General features: G+C 45.1%; 3 protein-coding genes across 3 annotated transcripts; 2 read left to right on the forward strand and 1 right to left on the reverse strand.

The window, feature by feature from the left end:
* Nucleotides 1-3,004: 3,004 nt before the first annotated feature.
* LOC129602924 (C-C motif chemokine 22-like) lies at nucleotides 3,005-4,184 on the forward strand. Its single transcript, XM_029145402.3, has 3 exons — nucleotides 3,005-3,218; nucleotides 3,304-3,430; nucleotides 3,872-4,184. Exons 1-3 carry the CDS (start codon nucleotides 3,158-3,160, stop codon nucleotides 3,972-3,974), a joined length of 291 nt encoding a protein of 96 aa, XP_029001235.1. The 5' UTR covers nucleotides 3,005-3,157; the 3' UTR covers nucleotides 3,975-4,184.
* A 4,485-nt stretch (nucleotides 4,185-8,669) lies between these two features.
* Nucleotides 8,670-10,160, forward strand: LOC114852670 (eotaxin-like). The gene is made up of 3 exons (XM_041070115.2): nucleotides 8,670-9,107; nucleotides 9,193-9,319; nucleotides 9,813-10,160. The coding sequence occupies exons 1-3, from the start codon at nucleotides 9,047-9,049 to the stop codon at nucleotides 9,949-9,951; spliced, it is 327 nt and encodes a 108-aa protein (XP_040926049.1). The 5' UTR covers nucleotides 8,670-9,046; the 3' UTR covers nucleotides 9,952-10,160.
* A 2,229-nt stretch (nucleotides 10,161-12,389) lies between these two features.
* LOC114852669 (potassium voltage-gated channel subfamily G member 4-like) lies at nucleotides 12,390-17,681 on the reverse strand. Its single transcript, XM_029145224.3, has 3 exons — nucleotides 17,224-17,681; nucleotides 15,112-15,948; nucleotides 12,390-13,332 (listed from the first exon to the last, which is right to left on the reverse strand). The coding sequence occupies exons 2-3, from the start codon at nucleotides 15,868-15,870 to the stop codon at nucleotides 12,571-12,573; spliced, it is 1,521 nt and encodes a 506-aa protein (XP_029001057.1). The 5' UTR covers nucleotides 15,871-15,948; nucleotides 17,224-17,681; the 3' UTR covers nucleotides 12,390-12,570.
* Between the last annotated feature and the right edge of the window lie 2,329 nt (nucleotides 17,682-20,010).

The following is a 20,010-nucleotide window of genomic DNA, read 5'->3' on the forward strand; positions in this document are numbered from 1 at the left end:
GATTTTGGACCTGAACCTGCCCGCTGCCTTTGTACTGTCACTGAAGCTTCCTCGTGTATGAACCTGCCTGACCTGGCCACGTTTGTATCAATAAAACCTGTCTCCAGCTAAACTACAATCTTGTCTGACGCCGTGCATGTGGGTCCGACATCTGCCTAAACCCGACAACGGAGGCGGGAGGAGACACGCTCTACCTGAGCCCAGGAGTTTGGCCTTTGCACCCAGCACCACGCGGACACGACGGACTGATAAAACACTGAGGGCAACCCCCCACACACACACACACAACCTGACCAGGTCGCAGGGGAACCGGGAGAGGGAAGACCCCAAATGCACGACCCAACAGTTAACAGTTAATACAACATAAACTCACTGCACGGCAGGATTCAGTTCAAACACAAAAACAGGCTAGAATTAAAAGTCACTGCGATGCAGGTAAAACGCTACTAAACAATCTAAACTCACTATGAAACTAAAACGCTCCGTAACACAACGGGCAATGTCCTAAACACAAACACAAGACAATCAAAAAAAACCTTCACAACAGGACAGGACATCAAAAGAAACCGAAATCTCCACTTGGTCAGAACCTCCTCTCTTTAACATGTAACTGGGTGAAGCAACCAACAACCAGCCACCACCGCGTTCACACCAACAATGTGTCAGAACACACAACAAACCAAACAACAAAACACAGGAGCGCCTGTAGCGGCGCGGCGGCTGAATGTGACATTAATACACTGAACACAAATACAAACGCAACACTTTTGTTTTTGCTCCCATTTGTTTTAAGATGAACTCAAAGATCTGAAACATTTTCTACACATTAACCATATGTCGAATATAGTTTCTGTCAATCTGTCAATCTGTGATAGTGAGCACTTCTCCTTTGTGGAGGTCATCCGTCCACCTCTCACACTGGCCACAATAAAAGGCCGCTCTGAAATGTGCTACATGTATATTTCTTCCCTTTGCCTTGATTTAAAACTCTTCTCCCACTACTCGACCTCTGTTCTCATGGTCCCAAACATAATAACATTCATTATAGTGTAGGCTCTAAATCATGAACTAATCAACCGCACTCTTAAGGTTTCTTCTGAAGATCTGAACTCTGTGTGATGGAGGCCACAGTCCAGGACACGCCGTCAGCCAGTGGTTGAGCTCCTGAACGCCCCCAGCCACCCCCCCACCCCCCACTGGCTGCGTGGCTCTGTGGTGACTGTCCCCTGCGCCAATGCTCATATCGCCCTTTCAGTAAATGATGCTGCAATTATGATTTACTGTGTTATTAATAGAGTATTTAGTAGTTGGACATAATGCGAACGCCTTCGCAGGCCTTGTCTGCATTAGTATGATGTCACTTCCTGTTCCTGTTTAATGTCTGGTCAATCACTGTCTTTGCTCCTGTCTCTATAGTCTGTGTATTTACGGCTCCTTCCTCACTTCACCTTTGCTTGTTTGCTGCAGTGGTTCTTCCTGTTGTCAGCCTTGTGTTTGTTCACTTTGTCAATAAGTCTCTCATCACTGTTTTGTCTTTCTCTGTCACGTGTTACACTGTGTGTCCCCTGTCCCTGTGTGTTGGGATGTCTCCAGGTTGTCTTCTGTCTCCCATGTTCTATATGTTTTGTGAGCGTCCTGCTTTTGGATTGGCATCTGTGACTCTGGTTTTTCTTGGTGTCTTGAGAAAAAATCAGTTTTTCCTGCATGAGCGGCGACTTTTAGTTTTTACATCATGTTCTGAGCTATTGTCCTGCATTTTATTACCTCTCATTTATTTCTCTTATAAATTTTCCCAGTACGTGTCTAATGGGTCGTGCATTTGGATCCTCTCCTTTCTGTCCGTCAGTCTGGCCTTTGTCTCTAAGTGACGTGTGCCTAGAATTCAACAATATTTTCCTGAAGGGCTCCTATTTCATCTGTCTGCATCTAGTGGCTGGAATACTGTCCAGTCCGTCTGAGTGAGGCCTAGATAATCATAGTCAGTGTAGCATAAACATCATCATCATTATTGTTATTTACATTATCATATCACAGATCATCAATCAGGAGGAGTATATTATATATTAGCAAAACTGTCAATCATAATAAGACATTCAATGTAGTATGTGCACAATAAACTGCAGAACAGGACAAGAGGAAGAAATGGATTTATTGTAAAATACAGAAGGGTTTGTTTCATTTCTTCCCATTCCTTCATTAAGTTACACAGTCGTGTAACTGGAATAATGAAGTGTTGGATCAATATTAAAGGGAAAAGTGTTGAACTGTAAAAACAGTTCTATGAAAAACATTGTTCTGTTGAATGATGAGCTCAGATGTGGAAGTGAAAGTCACTCACATCACAGTAATGTAAAGCTGCTGCTCATAGTGAACATTACTGCTATTGGACGACGTTATCAGTGAAATAATTCAGATTATTTGTCCAAACAACAATTTACTGCTGTTACAGTTTACTGATGGAGGAATGAGTGGAAAAACTCAAAACACCAGCAAAAGTACTTATCTAAGAAAATACTGCATTTGTCACTCATGAAACAGTTTTAGGCACATTTTGCAAGTTGTGTTTAACGAATGCCCAGTTTATGTCCAACTAACTCAAAAATCAACACATGACAACACTGACTAAAACTATTTTTACTGACTGTTACCGTTTCTTCAAGTCAGTATTTAGTTCATTAAACTAAATCTAGCCAATATCATGTTAGTTTATACAGCAGTCATTTTTTTGAGATTATTATATTGACCAAATAGGTCAAATGCTACTTTTTTAAATTAATCTGCCTTCATTTAAATTTTATGAACTCTTCAAATAAATATTTAAATATTTATTATCAGATTAATCTCAAGCCTTGGTGAGCGTTTATGTCCATCAGCATAAGAAACAGCACAGCAGGGAAAGTCCACTGTTCATTCTGTGTAGAGCTTCATTCAGAACTGTGAACACCTTAAAAATAGTCCTGTACCAGAGAAAGGAGGTGGGGAGGAAGTAGAAGAGGAACTGTGAGGTTTCTGAGAAGCTGTGACTGTGACTGTGAGGATGGAGGCAGCAGCTGTATAAAGGGAGCACAGAGCAGGTCTGGAACCCACATCAGACCAGATCAGCACAAAGACCCACTGAGCATCCAACCTGAAGAACGTCTGTCTCTGTGAGGGAACCATGAAGACGCTGGTGATCGCTGCCCTGATCCTCATCTGCTGCCTGTGTCACCACTCTGATGGTCAGTATCTGCTTTGACTAATGAGATCTGAACTGCATCCAGACAACGACAGTGAGTTAAAGGTGTGTGACTCCTGTGCTGACAGGTCAGATTGCAGCAGGACAGCTTTTGAAAAGTGGATGCTGTCAATCCAACTCTGAAGATCCGGTTCCTCTGAGACGCATTACATACATGGGAAGGACCCCAAATGACTGTCCTCTGAAATCAGTTGTGTAAGTATCTACAGTCTGTGGTTAAATAATGTGTGTGTCTGAACTCAGTGTGTGTTTGTCATCATGACGTTGCTGAGGTGACAACACAGAAAGAAACATGCTTCATCTTCAGGTTCAGGATGATGGAGCTCATGCACTTCCCTCCTATGTTTATCACATCCTACATTAATGATGCAAATCACATAATGATGCAAACATGCTACAAATGCACGTCCAGTAGTTTCTCCAACACGAGAGCCCGTTCAGCTTCCTCAGTTCAGACACAGTGTAAAGTGTAAAGTCTGGTTAAATGCTCATTGCTCACTCATGTTTATCTAATTGTCTGGTCCCTCAGTGAGTGAAAACATTTTCATAGCAACGAGTGTGAATTAACACAGTAAACGTGCTGTTAAATGACAAGATTCCTCATCACTGACTGTGATTTTTTTCTTTTTTTCTCAGAATCAAAACAATCCGTAACATAATGTTTTGTTTTGATCCTGAGAAACCGTGGGTGAAGAAGGCACTGTTGAAGTTTCAGAAGTCAACTGCTAACAACAAATAACCATCTGCCCCTTCCAACATTTGAACGTGTGGAAAGTAACCTTAACATGGTGTTCTTAAATATTTGTGTAAATGACGCAGGTATTTAAGTAATAATTATAAATTATTTTTAAAACTGTGTTTATACAATGCAAAGTATTTCATGCTCATCATGGTCATATGTAAAATGTACAGCATGTCATGATGTAATCTGTAAATAAAAATATTATGTTTTGCATATGATGTTGTGCTGTTTATTTGTGGGTCAGCTGTGCTCACACCAGCAGAGGTTAATTTTACTCTTAGTTTGTAGCAGGCAGATGAATCATCTTCCACTTCTCCCTCTGTGTAAACACATTCTTGCTTTGATGCAAATGTCTTATTCGTGTCTCTATAGTCTGTGTATTTAGGGCTCCTTCCTCACTTCACCTTTGCTTGTTTGCTGCAGTGGTTCTTCCTGTTGTCAGTTGGTCTTGTGTTTGTTCACTTTGTCAATAAGTCTCTCATCACTCTTTTTTGTCTTGCTCTGTCACACGTGTTACACTGTGTGTCCCCTGTCCCTGTGTGTTGGTATGTCCCCAGGTTGTCTTCTGTCTCCCATGTTGTGTCTCAGTTTTGTGAGCGCCCTGCGTTTGGATTTGCATATGTAACTCTGGTTTTGTTGTCTTGATAAGTCATCTGCTACTTTTGTTTAAATAACCCTCCTTTATTTGAATTGTGAAACTCTTCAAATCAATATTTAAATATTGATTTCATTCTAAGTGAAGAAGTTTTGAATAAATGAAGCGTGTAAACTGGGATGCAAAGGGAAACCTATGGACCAAGTCACACAGAGATCTGGCTACAAATACAGAACATCTCCTTCTATAGCAGGAATAGTCCAAGAAAAACAAACAGCACAGCAGGGAAAGTCCACCGTTCATTCTGTGTAGAACTGTGTTTAGAATCTTGACCACCATTGTTTCCTCTGTAGAGAGAAAATAGAGAAACAGAGGAAGGAGAAGGGAAAAAAGGGGAACTCCGAGGCTGAGAAGTTGTGACTGTGACTGTGAGGATGGAGGCAGCAGCTGTATAAAGGGAGCACAGAGCAGGTCTGGAACCCACATCAGACCAGATCAGCACAAAGACCCACTGAGCATCCAACCTGAAGAACGTCTGTCTCTGTGAGGGAACCATGAAGACGCTGGTGATCGCTGCCCTGATCCTCATCTGCTGCCTGTGTCACCACTCTGATGGTCAGTATCTGCTTTGACTAATGAGATCTGAACTGCATCCAGACAATGGCTGTGAGTTAAAGGTGTGTGACTCCTGTGCTGACAGGTCAGATTGCAGCAGGAATGCTGTCAAGGAGTGGATGCTGTGACTCCAACTCTGAAGATCGGGTTCCTTTGAGACGCATTACATACATGGGAAGGACCCCAGATGACTGTCCTCTGAAATCCGTTGTGTAAGTATCTACAGTCTGTGGTTAAATAATGTGTGCGTCTGAACTCAGTGTGTGTTTGTCATCATGACGTTGCTGAGGTGACAACACAGAGAAAGAAACATGCTTCATCTGCATAGTGTTGTGTTCTGCAGACATTGCAGTGAACACGTTTGATTTCATCCTAAATGAAAAGGTTTAAATCAATGAAGCGTGTAAACTTGGATGCAAAAAGAAACCTATGGACCAAGTCACAGAGATCTGGCTTCAAATACAGAACATCACATTCTGAAGCAGGAAAAGTCAGAGAAAAACAAACAGCACAGCAGGGAAAGTCCACCATTCATTCTGTGTAGAACTGTGTTTAGAATCTTGACCACCATTGTTTTCTCTGTAGAGAGAAAATAGAGGAACAGAGGAATGAGAAGGGAAAAGGGGAACTATGAGGAAAGTGGGTGAAGAAAGTGCTGATGAAGTTTAAGTACTGCTAACAACAAACCACCAGCAAGTGATTTGATGCTGCTCATTTGAAGTAGTATTTCATACTCATCATGGTCATATCTGAAATCAACAGCATGTCATGATGTAAAGGTCTTTTCTGAATAAATATGTTTTTTTGCATATTATGTAGTGATGTCTTTATTTGACACTAGCAGAAGTTTGGTTAATATCTCGTCAACTGTTAATGGTTACAACTCGTTTGACTGAGGACAGGAGCGGAGGTGCGGTGGAGATGGAGGAACGACAGCACCCGCTCCGAGCGGAGACGCTCCAGCTCACGGAGCCGAGAGGAGACGCGCTCTACCTGAGCCCAGGAGTTTGGCACCGCGGCCAACGTGCACACACACACACACACACACACACACACACACACACACACACACAGACACAGATACACACACACATACACACACACACACACACACACACACAGATACAGACACACACACACACACACACACACACACACACACACACACACACACACACACACCAGGCCGCCAGGAGAGGGAAAACCCCAAATGCACGACCCACACCACAAATTACAGTTAACAGTTAATACAACATAAACTCACTGCACGGCAGGATTCAGTTCAAACACAAAAACAAGCAAGAACTAAAAGTCACTGCGATGCAGGTAAAACGCTACTAAACAATCTAAACTCACTATGAAACTAAAACGCTCCGTAACACAACGGGCAATGTCCTAAACACAAACACAAGACAATCAAAAAAAACCTTCACAACAGGACAGGACATCAAAAGAAACCGAAATCTCCACTTGGTCAGAACCTCCTCTCTTTAACATGTAACTGGGTGAAGCAACCAACAACCAGCCACCACCGCGTTCACACCAACAATGTGTCAGAACACACAACAAACCAAACAACAAAACACAGGAGCGCCTGTAGCGGCGCGGCGGCTGAATGTGACATTAATACACTGAACACAAATACAAACGCAACACTTTTGTTTTTGCTCCCATTTGTTTTAAGATGAACTCAAAGATCTGAAACATTTTCTACACATTAACCATATGTCGAATATAGTTTCTGTCAATCTGTCAATCTGTGATAGTGAGCACTTCTCCTTTGTGGAGGTCATCCGTCCACCTCTCACACTGGCCACAATAAAAGGCCACTCTGAAATGTGCTACATGTATATTTCTTCCCTTTGCCTTGATTTAAAACTCTTCTCCCACTACTCGACCTCTGTTCTCATGGTCCCAAACATAATTCCATTCATTATTGTGTAGGCTCTAAATCAGGACTTAATCAACCGCAGTCTCAAGGTTTCTTCTGAAGATCACCTCCCAACTTTTCAGTGTATAGTGAACTCTGTGTGATGGAGGCCACAGTCCGGGACACGCCGTCAGCCAGTGGTTGAGCTCCTGAACGCCTCTGCTCCTGTCTCTATAGTCTGTGTATTTACGGCTCCTTCCTCACTTCACCTTTGCTTGTTTGCTGCAGTGGTTCTTCCTGTTGTCAGCCTTGTGTTTGTTCACTTTGTCAATAAGTCTCTCATCACTGTTTTGTCTTTCTCTGTCACGTGTTACACTGTGTGTCCCCTGTCCCTGTGTGTTGGGATGTCTCCAGGTTGTCTTCTGTCTCCCATGTTCTATATGTTTTGTGAGCGTCCTGCTTTTGGATTGGCATCTGTGACTCTGGTTTTTCTTGGTGTCTTGAGAAAAATCAGTTTTTCCTGCATGAGCGGCGACTTTTAGTTTTTACATCATGTTCTGAGCTATTGTCCTGCATTTTGTTACCTCTCATTTATTTCCCTTATAAATTATCCCAGTACGTGTCTAATGGGTCGTGCATTTGGATCCTCTCCTTTCTGTCCGTCAGTCTGGTCTTTGTCTCTAAGTGACGTGTGCCTAGAATTCAACAATATTTTCCTGAAGGGCTCCTATTTCATCTGTCTGCATCTAGTGGCTGGAATACTGTCCAGTCCGTCTGAGTGAGGCCTAAATAGTCATAGTCAGTGAGCGTTTGTAGCATAATCGTCATCATCATTATTGTTATTTACATTATCATATCACAGATCATCAATCAGGGGGAGTATATTATATATTAGCAAAACTGTCAATCATAATAAGGCATTCAATGCAGTATGTGCATGATAAACTGCAGAACAGGACAAGAGGAAGAAATGGATTTATTGTAAAATACAGATGGGTTTGTTTCATTTCTTCCCATTCCTTCATTAAGTTGCACAGTCGTGTAACTGGAATAATGAAGTGTTGGATCAATATTAAAGGGAAAAGTGTTGAACTGTAAAAACAGTTCTATGAAAAACGTTGTTCTGCTGAATGATGAGCTCAGATGTGGAAGTGAAAGTCACTCACATCACAGTAATGTGAAGCTGCTGCTCATAGTGAACATTACTGCTATTGGACGACGTTATCAGTGAAATAATTCAGATTATATGTCCAAACAACAATTTACTGCTGTTACAGTTTACTGATGGAGGAATGAGTGGAAAAACTCAAAACACCAGCAAAAGTACTTATCTAAGAAAATACTGCATTTGTCACTCATGAAACAGTTTTAGGCACATTTTGCAAGTTGTGTTTAACGAATGCCCAGTTTATGTCCAACTAACTCAAAAATCAACACATGACAACACTGACTAAAACTATTTTTATTGACTGTTACCGTTTCTTCAAGTCAGTATTTAGTTCATTAAACTAAATCTAGCCAATATCATGTTAGTTTATACAGCAGTCATTGTTTTGTGAGTTTATTATATTGACCAAATAGGTCAAATGCTACTTTTTTTAAATTAATCTGCCTTCATTTGAATTGTATGAACTCTTCAAATCAATATTTAAATATTCATTATCAGATTAATCTCAAGCCGTGGTGAGCGTTTATGTCCATCAGCATAAGAAACAGCACAGCAGGGAAAGTCCACTGTTCATTCTGTGTAGAGCTTCATTCAGAACTGTGAACACCTTAAAAAATAGTCCTGTACCAGAGAAAGGAGGTGGGGAGGAAGTAGAAGAGGAACTGTGAGGCTTCTGAGAAGCTGTGACTGTGACTGTGAGGATGGAGGCAGCAGCTGTATAAAGGGAGCACAGAGCAGGTCTGGAACCCACATCAGACCAGATCAGCACAAAGACCCACTGAGCATCCAACCTGAAGAACGTCTGTCTCTGTGAGGGAACCATGAAGACGCTGGTGATCGCTGCCCTGATCCTCATCTGCTGCCTGTGTCACCACTCTGATGGTCAGTATCTGCTTTGACTAATGAGATCTGAACTGCATCCAGACAACGGCAGTGAATTAAAGGTGTGTGACTCCTGTGCTGACAGGTCAGCGTGCAGCACGACAGCTTTTGGAAAGTGGATGCTGTGACTCCAACTCTGAACATCGGGTTCCTCTGAGACGCATTACATACATGGGAAGGACCCCAAATGACTGTCCTCTGAAATCAGTTGTGTAAGTATCTACAGTCTGTGGTTTAATAATGTGTGCGTCTGAACTCAGTGTGTGTTTGTCATCATGACGTAACAACACAGAGTACGTAAGGAAACATTCTTAATCTTCAAGTTCAAGATGATGAAGCTTGTGCTCCTCTCTCTCCGTGTTTATAACTTCTTGTATTAGTGATGTAAATCACATAATAATTCAAATGCGCCACAAATGCATGTTCAGTAGTTCAGAAATGATCCACGTGGGAGCGCTGTTCAGTCACTGTACAAACCGATTGATTTTAGCTTCCTTAGTTCATTGACTTGGGCTCTGTAAAGTGTAAAGTCTTGTTAAAGCCAAATTTATCTTCTGGTCTAGTTCTTTTGCAAGTGAAAATAATAATCAGGCAATGAGAGTGTGTCAAAATAGTAAAGTTGTTGTTTAGTGAGTCGTTTTGATTCCCTGCTGACTAAGACATGGTTTCTCATCATTGACTGTTTTTTTTGTTTGTTCCTTTCAGAATCAAGACAGCCGTGAGGGTAATTTGTGTTAACCCTGAACTGGACTGGGTGACGAACGCACTAGACGATTTTCAGGACTTAACAGCCACTGAAAAATCACCATCTGCCTCAAGGAAAAAGTCTCATAAGAGACATTAATAATGTTAAATAACTGTGTAAATGCAGCTCTGTAAGTGACAATTATTAGTCAATATGGAAAATATGTTTATATTATTCGGTTATCACAATGTAAAATAATTTGATGATACTCATTTAAAGTAATATTTCATACCCATCATTGTACTATCTGAAATGTACAGCATGTTATGATGTAATTCACCTTTCTAAATAAATATATATTTTTTGCATATTATGCTGTGATGTTTTTATTTTGACAGTCAGCTGTATTCACACCAGCAGAAGTTTGATTAATATCTCTGATAATAGTTTGGCTGGTTAATACTCATCTTCCTCTTCTCCCTCTGGGTGAAAACACATTCTGTGTTTTGGTTGCTTTGATGCAAACATCAGTGCAAATTCTGAAATTTCTATAATTATGTAAATGTTGATGTAAGTGAACGTCTGAGTGGAGTTTCAATAATAAGATGACAATGGTCTCAGCACTAATCAATATGTTATAGCAAAGATCTGACTGACATGAAATCAGCTGGTTTTCAAATAAAAACAGCTTCATGTTTAAAAGAAAGTCATTTCTTGCTGGTTCAGTCGGGTGAACTCCAGGAACCCTTAACACCTGGTTTAATGGTCGATGGTCATTTTATCAGTTCTACATTCAAACATCATATGCTGGAGCAGCAGCATATGAGCCGTTGGAGCCTGACGGCCGGCGGTGCAGGTTGGATGAAAGAGGAGGTGGTGGAGGACAGCGACATGTGACCGGACGAGAGCTCAATGTTTCCATTGTTTGGAGCCGAGCGGCCGCTCCGGTGCCAGCGACGCTCTGCTGAGACAGAAAGAGGCTCTTCAGCAGCTCCATCTGTGTCTTCAAACACCATCCACAGTCGAGAACAGCAGATGTCGGTGTGAAGGGGTTTAGTCAGTTTCAAGTGAATCAAAAAGTCAGTGATTCAACTTCTTGAAAGTGGAACAGTCATTAATACTGTTATACCGTGATTCAAAGTATTAAAATATGGAGCATGTTTTTTTTTAATGTGCTTTTTATGGTTAATATTAAGTGAGATTTAAGTCTTAACACTTGATGAGGTCTGTAATTATCCCTGTGACACACAGTCAATACAACAGGAGGTGTAAGAAGGACAATTAGGCTTCAATCTCTGTGCACAGGACAGAAAGGTTGAAGGAAAAAATATCATTAATGCTTCAGCAAATCAGAACATGCGCAAAGGATGAATATAAGTATTCCGCTCAGCACCTGATATGTAAGTGTTAATGTATTCAATACATTTATGCAAAACAGCTTCAGTTTTAGCACCAGCCTGTGACTGAGCTCTGAAAAAACTCCACCTAACTTGAATTATTAACTCGTTCGTGTGGGAGCATTTCCATGGAATTCTGTTGTGTTTGTCTCTGATGACGTAAAACTTATTTTACTTTAGTGTTCGGTTTGGTCAGTAATAATCAGGAACTTTATTATCTCTAACAGGACAACAGGGAGATTAATTATAGCAAAACATGTTCCTTTGTTGTTTTAAGGCAAACATGAAAAAGTTTTTTAATAGACCAAACAGAGTTTGCACTAGAATGAAAAGCATGAAATCTCATTTGAAGGACAGGCCGGCTTCCCTCTGGCGCTTTGCTGCCTTTCAGGCTATAAATCTCCTTCACATGTGCATCTTAATCCAGACGTCTTAGAGTCTGAAGTCAGATTCCAGTCAGTCGCTCAAAGATGGAAGCTGCTGAACAAACCATAAATCAGTGGCTGAAACATTTGTTCGTTATTATTATAAAGGTTAATTTTTGTTTTAAAAGAAGAGCCTGAAAAACAGAGAAGAAGAGACGACACAGACGTTGAGTCAAAAATGAGCTTAACCTGTAAAACAAATCTATATTAAATAGACATAATCATACTATTTACAACGTTTGCGTGTTTGTTTTGTCATTGTTTGCTGCTATTTTTTTATTGTAATATTTGGTGGCCTTCTTGTATTTATGGACCTGTAAGAGTGGGTTTAGTTAAACAAAGAAGGCACTGAAACAGCTGCTGTTAAACTGTGTGTGAGTGTGAACTTTTTTCCTGCACTGTGGGGACCATAAAACATGTTTTTGCTATCAAGGTGAGGCCAGGTTGACAACGAGGGGACATTTGACCGGTCCCCACAAAATTTGAAAGCTTTTTTGATGGTCAAGATTTGATTTTATGTCTGAGGTTAGAACTGAGTTTTGGTTTGGATTAGAGCAGGTTAAATGTCTGCCTTTAGTTGTGGCTTTGGGTGAGGGGCTAGGGAAGGCATTATGTCAAGGATATGTGTGTGTGTGTGTGTGTGTGTGTGTGTGTGTGTGTGTGTGTGTGTGTGTGTGTGTGTGTGTGTGTGTGTGTGTGTGTGTGTGTGTGTGCGCGCGCGCATGCACGCACGCGTGTGCGTGTGATGCTGACACAAGAAATGATTCATACCACCTGAGGAGCAGGAGTCTTTGAGTATTCAATGTATTCAAGAATGAATCCAGAAATGTGACAGACAGAAACCAGAAGTATCAGGTTGTGTCCACGGCACAGGAAGTCCCTTTAATATCTCAGATATTCTACGCAGTTATGCTATTATTTATAGTACATGTTCCTGCTGTGGTCCAGTATCGTGATCAGCCTGTCGTTGACAACTGAGCCTTGGACCGAGTCTCCTCCGACTCGGCAGCGATTTCCTCGTCTCGCTCCTCCTTCCACACGCGCTCATACTCCTGCTTGAGCTCCTGGTAGGAGCGCGAGAAGGTGTGGAAGATGGAGGTGGCGGGGAACGCCATGATGAGGATGCCGCTCAGGATGCTGGTCATGGCGACCACCTGCCCGGGGATGCTGCGCGGCACCATGTCGCCGTAGCCCACCGTCGTCATGGAGATGATGGCCCACCAGTAGGAGGCCGGGATGCTGCTGAAGCGGTGGTGCGGCTGCGCGGCGGCGAGCGGCGCCAGCTCGCTCTCCGCCAGGTGGACCAGCGGCGAGAAGAGCGTCACGGCCACGCAGACGAAGAGCAGCAGCAGGCCGAACTCGCGCAGGCTGCGCTGCATGGTGAGCCCCAGCGTCTGCAGCCCCAGCGAGTGGCGCGCCAGCCGCATCACGTAGAGGATGCGCAGGGCGCGCAGCAGGCGCAGGATCAGGCTCAGCTTGTCCAGGTAGCCCCGGCCCGCGCCCATGATCACCTCCTCCTGGGACCGGTCCCGGACGTCCACCACCAGCGACACGTAGTACGGCAGGATGGCGATGGCGTCGATGATGTTGAGGGGCCCGCGGGCGAAGGCCAGCTTGCTCTGCGCGTTGACGAAACGCAGCACGAACTCCAGCGTGAACCAGGCGACGCAGATGGACTCCACCACGAACATGCTGTGGCACCTGTGGGAGCACTCGCTCTGGAGACACACAACGAGAGACGTGCGAAACAGCTTGAATCTGTCATTTCATCAGTCAGCGGCAGCTTAGTGCCGTTATCAGACGATGAAAGCAGACGACACAGCAGCATTAGCTGTAACGGGATGTTTGTAGAAATAGATGGGAAACAGAAACATGCATGGATTTATTAGGGGTGTGTGTGTGTGTGTGTGTGTGTGTGTGTGTGTGTGTGTGTGTGTGTGTGTGTGTGTGTGTGTGCGTGCGTGCGTGCGTGCGTGCGTGCGTGCGTGCGTGCGTGCGTGCGTGCGTGTGTGTGTGTGCGTGCGTTTGTGTGTGCGTGCGTGCGTGCGAGCGTGCGTTTGTGTGTGTGTGTGTGTGTGTGTGTGTGTGTGTGTGTGTGTGTGTGTGTGTGTGTGTGTGTGTGCACGTTTTTTTTCAACGTGGGGACCCTAAACCAAGTCTTTGCTATCAAGGTGAGGACATTGTTACAACGTGGGGACACTTGGCAGGTCCCCACCGGTCCGAAGGCTTTTTTGATGGTCAAGATATGATTTTAGGGCTGAGGTTAGAATTGAGTTTTGGTTCAGATTAGAGCAAAGATTAGACGTCTGCCTTTATTTGTGATGGTTAAGGTTAGGGGAAGGCATTATGTCAATGGTGAGTCCCCACGTAGATGTGAAACAGGACTCTGTGTGTGTGTGTGTGTGTGTGTGTGTGTGTGTGTGTGTGTGTGTGTGTGTGTGTGTGTGTGTGTGTGTGTGTGTGTGTGTGTGCGCTTTTCTGTAGATTTCTTCTCAAATATGAACGCATGTTCAAAATCCTGCCTAGAGGATGGACCTGTGGACCAAAAATAGCCATGGGTAAAGGTCAGGCCGCTATTATACAATGACAGGAGGGTTAATGGTACATCAGAGTCTATTAGTGTAACGTCTGCTGGACGACGGGGAACCTGCAAACACTAACTAGTGGCTGGAGCTGTGAGCTGAACGTGGAGGATGCATTCTGCTGAGCGACGGCTACAGGTGTGAGAGGAATTCAACCTGAGATAATCAGGAAGCGTTCTATGAACGGCAAAGCGAGGGAGTCAGACCGGATCCTGCATTTACTGCGACCCCTGACTGTGTTTTCACGCCGTCCTTTCATGCAGCGCCGCCAGTTTGATTAGAAAAAAGCCACGTTCAACAAAGAGAAGCGTTGCTGTAACATTCCTTTGAAGCTGCTGTTGTGGATAATGTGGTCACACACGATCAGCCACAATGCAGAAACATCCATTTCCCTTTCAGCGTAAAAGCTCCGAGATGAATAACGAGGCAAAAGAAAAGCCTTGGAATGAGAGGTTGTTCTAAACCGACCGCTGGAAAGGCAGAAATTACAACCTTGGATCTACTGTATCTGCGCATGAACTGCTGGCGTTTACTGTAAAACAGCTGAAGGGCGGCTTAAAATCAATACGTTTAATCTCCGGTTGCTGCGTTGCCAAAAACTGTTCAACAAATGAAACCTAACCTGATCTGAACTAAAAGTATTGACGGAATATTGCATAACGTCAACAGCTCCTCGGTTTAACTCCACAGAGTCTGTTGCAGAGATGAAAGAGTAGAAGCTTCAGATCAAAGACATACAGGAGGAGCGCGTGCGAAGTGACACCACAAGAAGAAAATCCTCTTTACGCTTACGTTTTTATGCATTTATGCAATTATGTTGTTATGTTTATTCGGTCTCTATACTTTTCCATGGGCCTCTGACGACCTGCCTGGAAGTGGGCGGGGTCAGGGATGCATTTCTAAGAGGACCCCTACCGTGCTCTCCTCGCTGCGGAGCTCCGGCATGGTGCTGATGCACAGGCTGACCACCGTGACCAGCACCATGACGACGGACAGGCAGGCGAACGTCTTGCCCGCCAGCCCTGAGTGGGGGTTCTCCACCACCTCCCGCAGCACCCAGATCAGCCTGCTGGAGCCCCCGCGCGCCTCCGCGGCGCCCTTCTTCAGCGTCACCCTCTTCTGCCGCCACTCCTCCTCCTTGCGCTCGCGCTCGGACACCTCGTCCACGCGCGTGATCATCTTGCGCCGGCAGCAGCGCTCCATGTGGCCCGGGTCCACGCCCCAGTAGTCCAGCTCGTCGTGCAGCGACACGGCGCACAGCTCGCGCAGCAGGCGGAGCTTCCCGGCGGCCAGGAAGTTGAGGACGACGCCGAAGGCCGTGGGGTTGCGGTCGAAGAAGAACTCCCCGCGCGCCTCGTCGTAGTCGTCGCAGAGCCGCGCGATCTCCTCGGGCGTCGTGCAGAAGCGCAGGCGCCCCAGGCGGCTCTGGGGGAAGCGCTCCAGGGTGCTCCACGGGAAGGCGTAGCGGTTCCCCCCGACGTTGACCAGCGCCTGCAGGGTGTGGTCCACCACGTACGACGCCTTGGGGTCGCGGAGCCGCCGGGCGCGCTGGAAGTACACGCCCTTGACGGTGTCGGTCTCCGGGATCTCGGTGAAGAAGCGATCGAGGCTGCTGTCGTCGCTGCTGATGGAGTAGGTGCTGAAGTCGTGGTTGGCGTTGCTGATGAGAGGCATGGCTGCCTGCGAGGGGTCTGGTGGGACGGAGGGAGTGCTGGCAGGAGGCTATGAGGGGGGTCCTCGGAGGCCAGTCGACTGTGACAACAGAGACACAAGACAGTGAAAACACGAACACAAGCCTCTTCTCGGTCGCAGCTCAGACTCTGGCTGTGACTCGTACTTCATTTGGAGCGGCCGAGTGTCGTGTTGTGTCTCCGCAGTCGCCCGTCAGGCTGATCAGATTCATCGTGAGCTCGACCCGAATGCCCCCCGACACCAGCTCATAGCAGCCGAAGAATCTGCAGAGCCGCCACTAAGCGCACGGCGGATCCGAGAGCCTCCGATGGAGTCAGACGCGTTTAAGCAGGAGGAGAAGCTGCTGCGATGAAGGGACGAGCACAGAACAGAACTGACTGCTCGGAGGTCCCGTAGCAACCGGAGGAGGCCCGTCGCTCTCAGCACTAAAGCAGGAGGTACTTTTGTTGTTATGCAGATGACACAGAGCTGTTATTATTATGACGTACTGGGTCTTAAGTGACGATTATCATTATTATGATGACTTTCATAGTGTCACCAATCATCCAGACCTTTTAGATCACAGCAGAAATGTTCTTTAATTATACACTATGACATTTCTTGATGGTATAAACATCTTTCAAGTGAACCATATTCTACATTCTTTCGTTTGGCTGGAACTGGACTTTACAGATGAAAAGTCGATCTGCTTTGAAATGGATCCGCTTGCCTGTTTTCCATGTGCTCCTTCAATTCATAAACACCTTCGCACGCCACTTTTAGACCCGACACTCCCGAGCCTTTACACTAATTTGCACCTTTACCCCCTGTGGCTCTGATGATGCTCCCACAAATACGATCCGACCGCCCCAAGTCTCATCAGCTCCAGAACCACCCGGAGGCTGAACGTCCTGACACATTATCCAATGGAGCAACACGAGGCCCAATTACACATTGAACTAGATCACCATCATTAGCTCCACCTCAACCTGATGCACAGTGACCTGTCAACATTCATGCTACGGTAGAAACGATGTCAACTGAATGGTCAGCATTCGACAGTAAAATCCAACCTACGGCCTCAGAGGGAAACAGCGATGACAACAGCCATTAACGCACTTCTTCGTGTGTTGCTCCGCAGGCGCTGAAGCCTGGTTGTGATGCTCGCAGGTGTGTGTGGTGTCGGAACTATTTCTGAATGCTGATCACTGACTTGTGGTTAAACAAAATAAATAAGGAGGAGGTGTGTGGATGTCTGGGCTCGGTAGCAGTTCGGCATATTCTGCACAGAGCTGCTCTATTTCTGTGGAGGCTCACAGAAGAGGGGAAAGTTCCGAATCCCACACTCTCCCTCACCTTAAAGGGCGCAGGTGTGAAGCCGCTCCCGTTCGTCCTGTGCATTTTCCCCGCTGCCACAGCGAAGACGCGCCTCTCCAGTTACGGCTCCATCTGGAGCGTCCGCGTTTCTGCCCTGGTCGCCGAGGCGGACGCCAACTTGTCGCTGCGCAGCCGCCGGCCCGACGAGCGGCGCCGCGGCCGTGCCAGTTTCCCGGATCCGCTCTGAAGTTTGCGGGCGCGCCGTGCGTCCGCGCCGCTCTGCCGCTCCGCCGCTCCGCCGCCGCGCCGCCGCTCCGCCGCAGACGTCGCCTCCCGGGGCAGCTCCGTGGAGTTGGAGGGAATCAGGTGGACGCGGCTCCTCCGGACCCCGCTCGTCGCTGCGCCTCCATTGGTCAAACGCGGTTATCTAACGCCGGTGTCCTCCCGACGCCCGCAGTTGTGTTTTCATCTGTGTTTGACAGCCAGACCCTCCTCCTCCTCCTCCCTTTACCCCCCCTCCCTCCCTCCGGCACGCTCCCACCTCATCTTTCACACTGTAAAAAACACAATTAGACGTGATCGTTTAATGTTCAGGTTTGCGTACACATTTTCCAACCTGGCAACAGGTTTGTTTCAGAATCAGTTGAATTAATTTTTTTCTGTGTAGCAGATCATAGTGTTCATAAATGGGACAAAATGGACCAGTTATGATCTGGTGATGGAACCAAAGATGGATGAAACCCCACTAGGAGTGGACTGAACCGCATTAGATATTACTATATTATATATTCTTTAAGCTGCTTCATCTACTGTAAGTGTCAGTCACTCAAATGATGTTGGCATCCTTGTTCATATACAACCGATACACATCATCAAACAAAGCATCTAGGATGCAGTCAGATAGAAGATGTTTCTAGAGTCCACAAATGATGATGAGCCATGTGTGCAAAGTCTAATTAGATCCTAACAGAGATCGTTCTTTGACCTCAAACCTAAATTGAGGAACCCTTTAACAGGGAGAGTCTGAGGTGCTGCTTCCTCTCCTCTTCATTCCAGACGCTGCTCTTATTGGATTGTGCAGATCCACAGTAAAATTAAGCAGGTTATTATTAAAAATCCTCTTTATGACTGAAAGAGAAGCAGAATGCATGATCCAAAAACCTACTCCGTGACTTTCAATAACTGTGGTGACCTGTTAGTTTTAACAAATTATTATGGTTTGTAAGTGTAAATGCTGATTATTAAAAGAGCAGCAGCAGAGCAGAGCAGAAAAATGCAATGAATGAACTGAACCAATGTTTTTTTACAGTGTAGAGCTGCTCGACTTGATCATGAGGCTCAATATAAACTGGAGTCAACTGAAAAGCTTTTATTTAAACGCAGACTAAAGCCCAGCAGACAGAGTTTATTCAGGCGCAAACACAGAGCAGATTACTGAACAGAGCCTGTATCTGCTGCCTGTCACGCATGTGTCAACTACGTCGTCTGTAAATTGAACCGCTGATTTACATGAAGCAGAGCGTTGCATCGTTCGTGTTGAACAGAGCATCAGCTGGTGAGATGTGAGATCACGTCTACGCTGTCGTTGCCTCAAATGTTTAATCAGATGTCTGAGGATTTAATTCCTCCTCGTGTGCTTTAAAGTCAGTGCCGCGCACGGACAAACTTTACTTGAGTATTGTGATGTTCACATACCGTGATCAAGTTGCCATGACAACAGATTGAACCTAACAGTGCTTCATAAAAATCTGCTTCATATACAGTAGATGTACTGTACATTTTTCTTTCTAGCATAAACAGATGAGCTAAATGCAATTATTGTACAGGAGTTGCTCTACAGATTTTGTATTATAAATATTAAAGTATATTAATATCTTCTAATTTGCATATACAGAAAGAGCTAACTTTGGGGACTTTAACTGAGTCCAGTGACTCCCAGTATAAATCATGAGAAATGCTTTGATTTGTTTTTTTACATTCTTCGCATATTCATTTTGGTGAAATTATGGAAAAATTGCTTGACAGCGTCACTTAAAGCTCCAGATATGTCAGCACAGTAAGACTCACTATGGTGCCTAAAAATAACTCTGCAGCTGGTAAGACTGTCCAACCGACACTGGACCATCTAGACCTGTTCACTGCTCAGGTGAGAAGTGCATTTCAGAATAAAACCCAGAGGTGGAAAACATCTGCTGTTTAATCATGTTCGGCTCCGCTTTAACACCACAAACCAAAACATTAATCTAAGAGAAGGGATGTAGTTGAATTGTCGTAAAGCGGCCTCTGACCTCCTGGGCTGATGAATATCAGGGATTACACCATAATCCATGATCTGGAGGGAGGGCAAATTATAGAGAGCAGGCTGGGACGAGACCGGGGTTCACAAGCTCGTTGGCTCCCGTTTAGACGGAAGTTGCCTGAAAAGCACAAGAGGTCAACGTGGGACATTTTAAATGTACGTAATCGTTCAGGACTTATGACTTACGTCCTCTGCTGTCGCCTGTGGAAAGTGTTATTTAAATAACAGTGACCTGACTTGGCTTCACTTGGCTTGAGAACCAACCAAAATAAAGAGGTCCTAAAGGTTCTTCACTCCAGAGGCAGTAATTGATCACGCATCACACGTCTCAGTGTGAGGATGAATTGGACTCTCACAGACTCTTGGAGGTTTTCAAAGCAACCTGTGCACTTTTGAAACTTCTGAGAGTCTCTCAGCGGCGAGTGCTGACGTGTGCTCTCATCCAGACAACGCCTCTTTCAAGGAAGGCAGGTTTGAATCATCAGGATGCTACTGAAGCCAAAGCAGGAGGAGGTTCGAGCCGAACA

Source organism: Betta splendens, chromosome 3 (genome assembly GCF_900634795.4).
Source record: "Betta splendens chromosome 3, fBetSpl5.4, whole genome shotgun sequence".
NCBI lineage: Eukaryota > Metazoa > Chordata > Actinopteri > Anabantiformes > Osphronemidae > Betta > Betta splendens.